Below are 13164 nucleotides of genomic sequence, written 5' to 3'. Positions count from 1 at the left end.
TTTTTTTTTTTTTTTTTGGTTTTTCGAGACAGGGTTTCTCTGAGTAGTCCTGGCTGTCCTGGAACTCACTCTGTAGACCAGGCTAGTCTCGAACTCTGGAACTCAGAAATCCGCCTGCCTCTGCCTCCCAAGTGCTGGGATTAAAGGCGTGCGCCACCACCGCCCGGCTTTTTTTTTCTTTTTTGAGACAGGGTTTCTCTGTGTAGCCCTGGCTGTCCTGGAACTCACTCTGTAGACCAGGCTGGCCTCGAACTCAGAAATCCTCCTGCCTCTGCCTCCCAAGTGCTGGGATTAAAAGCATGTGCCACCACTGCCTGGCTGTCCTTGTTCCTTCTAAAGCAGAAACCTCCATGTAAGCATGGCATTCCAAGAACAGGAGCACTAAGCAAAGACAACTGTCACCTTTTCATCCAGGTGGGCCAGGAGCTGAGCATTAGCTACACTGCATCCCACCTCATGTCATCCACTTGGCTTACTGTCTCTTTAAGCACCTCTAACTAACACTCCGGAGGCATCTCAGTAAACACATTACATCATTCCTTTACTTGGAGACGGCTTCTTAAACTCAGGCATAAGAACTCACATTTATTCTTATTAGTTCGTCTTTTTAGACTGTTCTTTTTCATAAGCTCTCTGTGAATTACCTGTAGCATTCAACATGTCTGCTGCACTCTTAGCCCTGTGTCATGTAGCCCACAGTGAGGTTCACATACATCTTCACTATCATAAACTATGGACAGAAGAGAGCAGGAGAGAGCCCTGAAGCATATCAGGAACTTCCCTGCAGTTCAGTGATGCTGTGTCCAATGTGCAGGTGCCATCAAAGGGCTTCTGTGTCCTACTTTTGGAGATTGGGATTTGGGAGGACAGAAAGTCAAGACGCAGCATCTATTCTAACATCTTCTCTCAATGGAGTTTCACTTGGCGGAACTTCAGACCATGTTTAAGAACACTGTCCAGCTTGGGATTAGTCACCCATTCAGCTCCTTTCAGATACAGACAGTCCAGCACAACCCAGTCAGTTGCATTCAGTGGTCCTACCCATGTTCTGGCCACTGTCAGGAAATCATTTTGAGAGACTCGCCATCCATCTGGCTAAGACGCAGCCACACTGAAGGTGCCACACTGCCACACTCTACCACTCCACTACACACTGCAGACAAACTCTGCTCTCAGCAAACTCGTCCTTCCTCGAGCTCAGTGCCCACAGCTCACCCTGGAGCTTCTGGTCCAGAGGCTCACTGAGCTTTGCAGTTGAGATTTACCAGCTGCTAATTTTCAGAATCAACTTTATTCATTTTGTCTCCAATCGCTTGGAAAATATGCTGCCTTTTAACATCCCCGAGGAGCAGGAGCAGTTGCAGGCTGTTTTAACTCTATCTTGAAATAGAATTATTTCCGAAGCCAGAAGACTTGAGCCCGTTTAGGAAAACATCACTTTGTGGAGCCGGAGGCGGAGCCTTCACTCTCCTCTCCCCAGAATGATCCTTCTACCTTTTTTTTTTTTTTGAGGAAGATCACATGATCACATTTTCCCTGACAGAAAGCCAGAAGCAAAGCAAGATTTTCAGAACTCAGCTTTCTCTCCATCATCAACAGTGTACATCATTCCATGTAGGCCTGTCTTCTGTTTCATTTGTTTGCTGTCCTAACTACACAAATCTCCCTTAGCAATTTTTCACTCCATTAGCAATATATATATATATATATATATATATATATATATATATATATAAATTTTTTTCAAATTGTAATTTATACTCATTCACACAGGGGTTATAAACACAAAAAGGCAGGACGTGGGGAAGGGGATGATACTGGAGCGTGGGTGTTCAGGGGGAATACAGATATTTTTCAGAACAGGGTATCAGCTGGGTGAGGGTTCAGGGGATAGGTCACTATAACTATGCCTATTATTCACTTGTTCTTATCTAAGTTGGTAATATCTGCCAAGGCTACCTAATTACAAGGTCTATGACTACTCAGGCTGGTAAATTGTCACAAAAACTGCCTGTTTACAATAGCTTATAGCCATCTGTTTCAGTGTTTATCCACAGAAACCCAAGACTTGGTGTTAGTATACATGTATGACAGGCCTATTGCTGATTTTAGGCCTATGGCTGATTTTAGGCCTTCAGTGTATAAGCAGGGATGCCCCTGACATCTCCCTACTTTCAAGAATACATAGAAATAGATTTTTTTAATTCTTAATTTTGAGCTAGCAAGATGATTTAGCAGGTAAAGGGACCTGTTGTCAAGGATGATGACCTGAGTTCAATGCCTGGGACCTACATGGCAGAAAGACAGAACCAGTTACTGCAAGTTGTCCTGACTTCTACACAGGTACACACACATGCACATGTACATACTCACAGATACATACACACACAAATAAAACAAAATAAAAATGTTAAAAAAAAAAGTCTTAGGAGTATTAATTCCTCAAAGTGTAGCCGTTGTAACAACAGCACAGGTGAGTTTGCTGATTAGAATGCAAATTCCTAAGCCCTACCTGACCAAACACATACAAATCTTTGGGACGGTGCTTGGGAAACTCTTCAAGCTGGGCTCAAATGCCTAGCAATCCTTCTGCACTAGGTCCTGAACACTGAGCTCACAGGCAGGAGCCACCGTGTCTACCTGTGAATAAACTTTATATATGTTGACACTTCAAATAAAAAGTTCTCAAATTATATACATTTGGCTAAACGTGATTTTTAATCAATGTAGCCTTTTAGACTGTGGGTGACAACCACATCTGGTGTCACACAGCTGAATGTGGAGGGGTTACAAGAAAAAAAAACAGACAATGGTAAAAGGTTTCTGAATGTGCAACAACCAAAATTAATTCAAAATCACCTGTGTCGTGAATCTGAGGCATGTCTGGTCATGCTTGCTCATGTCCCATCATGCAACACACATGATTCCATGCCCAGGAATGGCCTCAAACTCCTCGGCATCCTGCTTCCACATCCAATGCTAAGGCGACGAGTACCAAGCTTACATTCCCATTTTTGTTTGCTTGTGCTTTAGAAATTAGAAATTCCTAGCATACATTTTACACATGCTCTGAAGCGAGCAAATGACCTTACCTCTCTCACAGACAGCTGCGGTGGGAAGGAGACAGATAAAACCACACTGCTGAATTCAAACCCAGAGGCTTCAACCTTTTGGCACACCTAAAAGAATATTACAAACAAGTAAACTGCCAAGAATTCCTGAAAATGTGGCTTTAATAACAAAATTTCTCAAAAAAAAAAAAAATTCTCCCAGGACACTCACAGCTTCCCAGCATTCAGTTAGGAGCTCCGGCTGAGGCTCAGTGGTACTGTGCTTGCCTAGCATGTGCCAGGCCAGTCTCTAGCTCTCCCCAAAAGGCAATCACAAAACTTCTACATCTGAGTAGCGAGCTTGTCATAAACATCATGAGATTAAATATTTGTTGACTATGACCCTGTACAACTGGCAGTTTCAGGACAATACGTTGGGTGTCAGACATTTTTTATTAATTTTCCAGTATGTTGATACAACGATTTCAGAATAGCTGGCCTTTTTTAATTAAAACATGTTAGTGACAACCTGGAATAAAGCAAGCGGGCATGGCTGTTGGTGTTTAGGAATGGTGGGCGCATCGAAGGCCTCTCAGCTTTATGACTGACTCTATCTATCGGCTCAGCTCTGCTGGGCAAGGGATGTTTACCTCTGTAACAAACCCCTTCTCACAGAATCCCTGAAGAATTCCTAAGCAAACATTGCACACTCTCAGCTTCGAGGCCATGCTTTCGTCTTCTGTAACACAGACTCCCTCCTTTCCATATTCACTCAAATTATCAATGCCATCTTCATGTAGACGAATTTTCTTCAATGGTGGGTTTGGAGCTTCCAAAACTAATTCATGTTTTTTTGGTTCTAGAAATTTTTGTAGATCACTGAGCAACTCCTGAAAAGTTAGTAAGAAAAAAGCAATAACATTTTAAAGTGGTTTTGAGGGTCTCACAATGAAGCATGAAAGTCGGCCAAGTGTGATGACTTTTGTTTGTTTAACTAGTAGTGAATGACCTTCCCAATAGAACTAATAGCCAGATTTTTAATTTTGTTGAGGAACCTTGCTCCTTAATGTCAGGGTTTTAGCTTCACTGATTTATAAAATTCTTTTGAAAAACCATTCACATATGTAATAGGTATTTAATTAATGCATGGATTAAGTACATTAATAATAAATTCAGAGTCACCAGTAATGAATGTTACTGCACAAGAGGCCTGCCTCCGAGCACTGGGATTAAAGGCAGTACTACTGCTCTGCCTTGCATGTCATGGATGCCAGCACTCTAGATCCCACAGAGCAGGCTCACTCAGGCAGAGGCAGCAGATAGCTTATGAGTTCAACCCACCCAGGCGCTGGGTGAGGCACTGTCTCGAAACAAGGTGTAGAGAAGATTAATAACAGGGACTCACACATCACTGGTTTATATCAACTCAGGAGTAACCAAGTATCTACAGCATTGGCTTTCTAGGAATTCTGAGAAACGAACTTTCCCAATACATGAAGCATGGGTTCCATCTCAAACAGCAAAGAAATAGACAGACAGACAGACAGACAGACAGACAGAGACACGGTGTGTGGGGAGGAATACAACCTGGAAACAGCAAATATGCTAAGACCAGCCTTAAAAATAAATATCCATCATAAATGTTAAAATCAGCACTCAGCTATTGCCTGATAGGGTTTGCTATCTGGGTCAGTTGGAGTCATACTTAGCTCTTGTAAAACTATTAACTATTTCTGTTAAGTATTTCTCATTCCTTGTCCATGTGATGATTTCTCTGCTGTTCAATTAAAGAGATTGGGCTAGAGAGATGGCTCGGCGGTTAAGAGCGCGGATTGTTCTGCCCGAGGTCCACATCGAGCAGCTCACAACAGTCTATAACTCCAGCTTCAGCAGCTCCGATGATGCTGGCCTCTGTAGGTACCCACATGGCATAGCATACATCACATACAGACAATTAAAAATGAAATTTAAAAATATATAAAAACTTAAAGAGAACAAAAGCCTTTGTCAGGGACAGACCAACACAGGGATAATTTTACAAGAGAGCCTTCAGGCAGTCAGACTCAGACTTCCACACCAGAGACAGAATGGTGGGCAACACAGTGAGAACCAAGTAGAGAATTTGAATCTGGCTCCCTCTGGGTTAAAAGACGTCAAAGACAAGTGCCTTGATTTCTGTCCTTAACGCCACACTAGTGCATTACTGGTGACTCTGAATTTATTGCTAATGCATTTAATCCTCATGCTGATCAAATGCCTATTACATAGGTGAATTTTTTCCAGAATTTCACAAATCAGTGAAGCTAAAACCCTAATCTTATGGAGAAAGATTCCATCAACAGATTTACAAAACTGGTTTGTAGTTCTGTTGGGAAGGTCATTAAACTACTGAGTAAAACAAGAAAAATTCAATTCTAATTATGAAAACATAAAAATATAAACTAGCATGGAGATGTGGCTCAGTGGCAGAATATTGCTTAGCATACATGAAGCCTTGGGTTCTATCTCAAACAGCAAAGAAACAAAAGAAATAGACAGACAGACAGACAGACACACACACACACACACTTTTGACTTGTAATATTCTTTGTGAATAAATAAACAAAATATTTAAAAATTATTTGAAATGTTTTAAGCTTTGTCTTACTCCAGTCACATAGCTGTACATAAGCACACACATGTACATACTATCTTATATAGCTGTACATCAGCACACACATGTATATACTTATATACTTGATAGGGGGAGTACAAGTTGATTTCTTGCTAAGTTATTTAACAACCTCATAAGCATAGTGTGAGTTAATGTGAAATATTATTTAGAGGTTGAGTAAGTGCAGATAATTTTTCAGACAATTTACCAAAATACACAGATTTGGTAGTATTAAATATAAATTACATTCCATTTATATGCACTCAGCAAAAGAAGCCCTGGTCTACATTTCTGTCTAATTTCTTACATCCTGTGTACTTGAATGTAAAAACATGCCTCCACTTTCAAAGGCTGCTGCTTTTGCCACTCCACCCATGTAAACACTCCGCTTTCCTTGTGCTTCTACTACATCAGGCTGGTTTGACTGTTCCGTCGTTGGATAAAGTTCGAATTTAGTTAGGCTATACCACCTCAAGAACATTGTTTCAGTCAAACATTAAATTCATTGTTTATGCGTTAGCACGCCAATTTTCACAAGCATCACACATACACACATCTTGGTATATTACGACCCATACAAATGCTGACTGCTACCTAACATCCGTAGCATTAGTGTAAGATAGTATGTACGTGTGTTTGCTCATGTATAGCTATATGACTGGAACAAGACAAAACTTAAAACATTTCAAAAAAAGCCTTTGAATAATTATTCACAAAGAATATTACAAGTCAAAATTGCTGCCAGATTTATAGAAAATGTATTTTTGAATACAGTATATAATATATATGTGTGTGTATACATATTATATACTTATATATATATGTATATAGTGTGTGTGTATGAGACATGTGCAAAGAGCATATAAGAAAGGTTACACAAAGCTGGATATAAGCTGAGCGTTTACACACATAGCAACTGTCACTGCCTATGTGCTATTACTGGTTTCTAATTCCTTTCACATACTTAATAATTGATAACGTCCCTTAAAGTCCTGTGAAGTAGAAGGTGTCACCATTCCCATGTACACAGTAGTAAACTGAAGCTGTACAGTGATGGAACTGAGATTCAAATCCACGTCTTCTAGCTCCAAATTCTACACTTTGGATTCAGACACATTGTTCAATTCCTAGCTTTCTTATTTAATAGCTGTTTAACTTTGGGCAAGCTGCTTAACCTCTCTGTGTTTCAGTTGCTTCATCTGAAAATAGAGACAATCATAGCATGTACTTACAAATGATCAAATGAAAGCCTGACATGTAACAACACTAGACACACACTAGGCACTGTTTTTATTTCTAACATAGAAACAACACAATGACAGAAAAATGATAGTGACTGCTGCATCATTTATTAGCAACTTGTATGAGTGTTCATATTTACACATGTATATAAGTATATAAGTATATATTCATATTTACACATGTATATAAGTATATATAAGTGTATATAAGTATACATATGTATATAAGTATTTGCCTTTAAAAAGAATGTCACTGTTAGTATCAATCATATGTCACAAGTATGTTATATACTTTATGTGAAAGTATTCTATTCAATGGCACAGCTCTCTATGTAATACTGTAAATGTGAAAGACTATCTTAAGTTACTAGTATCAGGAATAATGATTCAATAAGCCCTTGCTTTTAAAGGCTTCCCACAGAGCCAGGTAACACACAATGTTCTTGACAACAACAGACTGCACAGCTATGGCTAGTGGACCCTTAGGATTACAGTGACTGACAATACTGCAGCCATCTTAAGTATACTCCATCATGGTTTCACAAGCCAAACGTCATTAAGGACACATTTCACTGAGTGACACAGTGGCAGGCTGGGCACATGGATCAGTGACAGAATGCTGGCTGTGTGAAGCCCTGGGCTCTATCCCAGCATCAGAAGAATACACACATGCATATAAATGGTAATACACAGCAAGGGACTGGTTACCAGGCAATACAGCCTGTTAGGTAAGAGCACTTTTCACACAAGTCTAACAACCTGTTTGATTTCCCAGAGTCTATGATAGAAGAAGAGAACTTATTACAAATACACACACAGACACACACACACACAAGCACTCACAACATATGCATAAATTATACAAGCACTCACATCATAGTCATATATGTATGTCTCATAAAAATAATAGAGAAAAAATTAATTTTAAAAAACATAACCAAACTCATTTTCTATTTAAAAGAAGAAATCATGACTATGACCTGCTCCGTCCTGTTGTTTTGCATTAATGGATGTGAGAAGCAATATCTTGTGGTATTGTATTTAGATGCCGTTTACAGAATATTTACACATATATTAAACATAGCAAAAAAAAAGTCCTACATAGATCTCTCTCTACACTAACTGTTAAACAGCAGTCACTTGAAAACCAACTACATCAAGTTTTTAAGGAAATTGAAGTTTCAAAATTATCTTTTGTTAATTTTCCTTCTTTAGTGGAGTTATAGGCTAGTCACAGTACTCAATGCTAGAGACATTCATTCCATACTATAAAAAATATCCTTTAATTTAAAAAGAATATACCTTGGTTGGGCGTTTGTAAGGTGCCGGAAGAGCCACACCACAGAATCGGAAGATGCACCTTGGACAGGTGCCAGAACTGAACATCAGCTGGGCCACATGCCTGTTTCCTTCAGTCAGTGGAAACATACTGAATAACTATAACTAGAAGAAAGAAAAGAAAATGAACAGTTTCAATATTTTACAGTGACATACAAATATGTCCTTAAAAAGAAAAAGCTAGCTTTCATTCGAAAAATTCTATTTTATACTCTTCAAATACTGCTTGTCATATCTATATTCTAAAATATAAACTTGACTACATGAGTATGTGGGTTACAGGGGAGAGAAAAGAGAAAGCCAAGCTTGCTCTGGACATGACATTAAGAACTTTCAGATACCAGAACTTGGGACCACTCAGGGCTGCCTGTGTAAACCTTTCAAGAAAGTACTTATAATATGGGGATATACTCTATTTTAAAAAAAAAAATCAAGAAACGGTATGCTCAAGTATTTATTTCAGTTTCAGAATCCCTTCTATCAGTTCACTTAACCTATTAACTTAATGTCAAGGAAAGAGTCTATGAGGAGTTGGAAATAATTATGTAAAAATGCATCTTCTTGCCAGGTATAAGTCTCATGCTTATAATTTCAGTACACAAGAGGCTGAAGCAAGAGGATCTCCATAAGTTCAAGGCTAAGCTGGGCTAAATAGAGAGTCAAAGCCATCCTGGGCTACATACAGAGTGAGACTTTAGAAAGGAAGAAGAGGGGTGGGGAGGGATCTTCATAGTCCCCTAACAGAGAAACTTGACTAGTTATTTTATTTTTTCCTGTTTCTGTTAACATCAAATATTTGGCTCAATACAGAATTGTTAAGTAAAAAGGGAAGCAAATACATCTTCCTCTAAAAAAAATCTGTAAGCTCTTTAAAAGGACACTTAATAGTGAAACCTTCTCTCTGGATTTAATTAACAACATTCAAATTTAGGCTCTTCCTTTTGGCATAAAGATTAAATGCTTTCTCCATAGTTCATTAGAATAAAGGTATCATGCAAAGCCAATAAATAACACACCACCATCTCCAGGCTCTGAAAAGTTCCCAAGCCTGATAAGAATTGCCAAACCTTTTCTAAGTGATTTGATGAGGTCTCAAACAACTCAAACAAAAATCCCATGTGACTGTGTGTGTGTTAATCAAAGTGAAGAGCTGTAAACCCTTTTCCCCTGGCAATATTCGTGACTCCTCAATCACGTTACCATTAAAAAGAGGACATACACCTCGAAGATGGGTTATTTCATCTCGATGAAATGAAATCGTGGGAGTTGGTAAAAAAGAAATGGGTTGTGATCTGATATTGGATTTATCTTTGAAAACAAGCCCTGAGAAATATCTCTTACACTAAGTGTTTCAATGAGGATCTCCGCTGTTAAGTTTTGCTGTTTGAAAGAATTGAAAAGTCGCAATGAACGTCTCTCCCAGGTGTCAGAATCTCTAAAGGGATTGATTCCCTTCTCCACGTGCCACATACCTAAATCAGTCTCATCAAACGGAGAGGAAGGAATTTTTTTTTAAATACAATTACAATATATATCGAAAAGGAAAGAAAGCCCCGAGGAGATGAGGTACAGCTGAAATAGTCTTGCGTTTCACACCATAAGATCTTTTTAAATGCATTTCCTCATGCACAGGCATGGTTCGTCCTGTGTGGCATGGGAGTAGGGGAAAGGTAAGGGAAAACCTCTGTTCTGGCCAAACAAGCCCTTAACTCTATTTGCTAAGGTTCTAGAAACTTCCCACTCACTCCACCTGACTAACAAACAAAAAAGACTGCAGCCACACCTCTTCGACACCCAGTTCCTAACCCCTCACCTCATACTTCCTCGGCCTTACCTTCTCCCAAGATGCTGCAGCCAAGACTTAACCCTTTTCGGCCCTGAGTGGGAACGGGGAAGACTAAAGAAAGCGCACCTACTGCGCCCAGCCGTTCTGTTCCCCCAAGGAAACCAGAACTTTACAACGAACGTACCAGGCCCCTCACGAGAGGAATGCATGAACCCCCTCTTGTTACAGGGTGATCAGTAAGGCTGTCCAGCTGGCAGCCTGGTACTCCGGCTACCTCCACGAACGCAAGGCTGCGAGGGGCTGCTAGCCTTAAAGGGTGGACCCGCAAAGGAGCCACCGATGAACTCGGCACCTAGGTCGTAGTAGATGCTACCAGAAATGTCGATGAGCCCCTACTCAAATTTGAAACCCAAACTAGGGGAAAGAAAGAGGAACGTCCTGCTCTGTCCACCCCCCACCCCTCCCTGCGAATTAGCTGTTTCCTTCCTTCATCCTCCAGCTTCGGTGGACCACACGCCTTGGCCTGACGTCAGGCGTGGGCGGGGCGGAGGGCTCGGTGCTCTGCCCGTCGTGCCTGGCAAGCGAGGCGCTCCTTCACCCAGCCGTCGCAGTCGCTGCCCTGAGCCGAAGCGGAGCAGGCGGAGAGATGGCCTCCCAGCCGCCACCGCCCCCCAAACCCTGGGAGACCCGCCGAATTCCCGGGGCCGGCCCAGGTCCCGGCCCCGGCCCCACTTTCCAGTGAGTGAGAGGTGTTTGGGCCGCGAGTTTGGAGGCCAGAGCGGGGACTTGGCAGGAGGCGGTTGAAGCCGTTATTGGGGGGAGACGTCGCTTCGCCCTGCCTGCCCGGGGCGAGTGCGGGGCGATTCTCCAAGTCTGGTGTCTGCTGGCGGTACGGCCGCGCGTTCTTCCCCGGCGCGCCCCGCCGGCCCCACGGATGCCGCCGCTGGAAAGAAAAGCGGCGCTTCCTGTCCCTTTTTTACTTGCGGGGCACCGGGGGTTGGGAGGGGGAACAACCTGACCCGCTTCAAAGCGTCGAGTTTGGGTATTCTGCGAGCGCGGCGACGTTGGCCCAGCCCGGACAAGGATAGGGAGCAAAAGTCATGGAAAAGCTATTTACAGCCTCTCCAGAAGTTGGTTGAACGCCCCAAAGGTCACTTTTACGCAACTTGGAATCCAAGCTCATACCTTTGGCTTTCTTTTCCAGAATACCTTAGCTTAACGTTTCAGGTTGAGGGTGGAAGAACGATTCTAAAACAGGAATTCGAAGTCTGTGGGTGGCCTTTGTGTACAAAATTGTGTGTGTGTCTGTCATCTAAGGCCTATAAAATTTTTATTTGCTTTGATTTAAATCAGTAACAGATGGGTCTGCAGCATTTAAAAGTTTAAAACAGAATTAGAGTTTTACAAACCTGTGTGTTTTCTTTGGGTAAATAGACGCTTTAATACTGGCGACATGATTCCAGAGCAAGTTTGTACGTTTTCCCGGCGCGTCAAAAATCTCAGTATGTTGGAACTATTCTCTGCTGTTGAGAAATCGGGTGCTCTTTTAAAAGTACTAGAACACTTGGACATAGTAACTAATAGATACAAATAGAGTGATAAAGTGTATTTATCATGTTAAGCCAGAGCAACACTTATACTGATACTTTAGTTAGAATGCTGCTAAGTGTGTTCTTTGTTATTCCATTAAACTTCTCTCTACCTTAGCCTTCTAGGTTTGTTGTTTTGTTGTGTGTGCTTAAATTTTATGATTGGCTTCTGTACCTGTTTATATTTGTTTTACTAATAGTATGCAGTTATGGGTTATTCTATTAATGTTAAACTTACTTTGCATTGTTAAATGAGTCTACTTAGCTTCTTTTTTTTAATATACTGTCCAGAATTCTGTAGTATTTTAAGATGTTTATTTATGTTCCTATGTGATATCAGATTCTTTTTTAATTATACTTTTTTTCTTTATATCAGTTTTATAATGAGAAAATTTTGCATTGAAAAAATTTCTATTGAAAAGTTTCCATTTTATTTCTTTATAGGTAGATGATTTTCTCTTTTAAGGTTTTACTGGGGTTGGAAAGATGGCTCAGTGGTTAAGAGCACTGACTGCTCTTCCAGAGGTCTTGAGTTCAGTTCCCAGCAACAGCATGGTGGCTCACAGCCATCTACTATGAGCCAAGAAGGCATGAGACCCAATGCCTTCTTCCGGTGTGTCTAAAGATAGCTATATATAAAAATAAAGTATATAAATCTAAAAAAAAGAAGAAAGAAAGAAAAAAGGATTTTATATAATACCTGGTCCTCTGTGACATAATTATACACATATATCTGTATTTTTTCCATACATTTCAGTATCTACAGTATTCAGTACTCAAAGTACTTAAGAAATCACTTATTCATTTCTTTTTTTTTTCTGTCTTTTTTCCTTTCTGTCCTTCATTCTTTCTGTCTGTGTTTCTTCCTAGACAAATGTCTTGCCAGGGAGCCCAGGCTGGCCTTACACTCCCAGCGGTCTTTGTACCTAAACTTCCCCAGTGTTGGGATTTACAGCAATAACCTTGTTCTAAATTTACCTCAACTCACCAAAGTTTTTACCTTTAAATATTGTTTGAACACTCATCTTTAAACCAGTGGCTCTCAGCCTTCCTCATGCTTCAACCCTTTTACACAGTTCCTCATGTTATGATGACCCCAACCATAACATTATTTTTGTTGCTACTTCATAACTGTAATTTTGCTACTGTTAGGAATCATAAAGTAAATACTTCTGGGTTATGACCCACAGGCTCAGAACCTTTAAGTGTGTCTTTTGGGAGTTTTTTGATCATCTCAGTCATCTGTTCTTATTCTATCCCAAAAATGTCCCCACCCTGAACCCCTGCCAGCTGTAACCCCTGCCAGCCAGCTGTAACCCTTGCCAGCCAGCTGTCTTCACTATTTTTCTGATTGATTGAGGTTGGTTTGTTTGTGTTTTCAGCAGTGAACTACTTTAAGCCTGTATATGTTTTTGTTTTTCTTTATTCTGAGTGGGAGTCATAGAAATACTTAGATCTGACTTTGGTATCTTTCATGAATTTCAGAAACTTTTCAGCTATTTTTTTT

At 40.6% G+C, this 13164-nt stretch overlaps 1 protein-coding gene across 4 annotated transcripts; it reads right to left on the bottom strand.

Annotated features, from left to right (window-relative positions):
* Positions 1–1272: 1272 nt before the first annotated feature.
* Positions 1273–11117, bottom strand: LOC114615854 (putative tRNA pseudouridine synthase Pus10). 4 transcript variants are annotated; one of them, XM_028761468.1, is made up of 6 exons: positions 11083–11117; positions 9624–9754; positions 8247–8387; positions 3701–3940; positions 3093–3179; positions 1273–1536 (listed from the first exon to the last, which is right to left on the bottom strand). In XM_028761468.1, the coding sequence occupies exons 3-6, from the start codon at positions 8370–8372 to the stop codon at positions 1435–1437; spliced, it is 555 nt and encodes a 184-aa protein (XP_028617301.1). In that variant the 5' UTR covers positions 8373–8387; positions 9624–9754; positions 11083–11117; the 3' UTR covers positions 1273–1434. The 4 variants fall into 4 exon arrangements, with proteins under 4 accessions (XP_028617301.1, XP_028617302.1, XP_028617299.1 ...); XM_028761469.1 differs by lacking the exons at positions 9624–9754; positions 11083–11117 and adding an exon at positions 10253–10676; XM_028761466.1 differs by lacking the exons at positions 9624–9754; positions 11083–11117 and adding an exon at positions 10117–10675.
* Positions 11118–13164: the final 2047 nt, after the last annotated feature.

Source organism: Grammomys surdaster, unplaced genomic scaffold, assembly GCF_004785775.1.
Source record: "Grammomys surdaster isolate TR1022 unplaced genomic scaffold, NIH_TR_1.0 166434, whole genome shotgun sequence".
Classification (NCBI taxonomy): Eukaryota; Metazoa; Chordata; class Mammalia; order Rodentia; family Muridae; genus Grammomys; species Grammomys surdaster.
The sequence above is the reverse complement of the archived record's forward strand: the minus strand, read 5'-3'. Positions and strand labels throughout refer to the sequence as shown.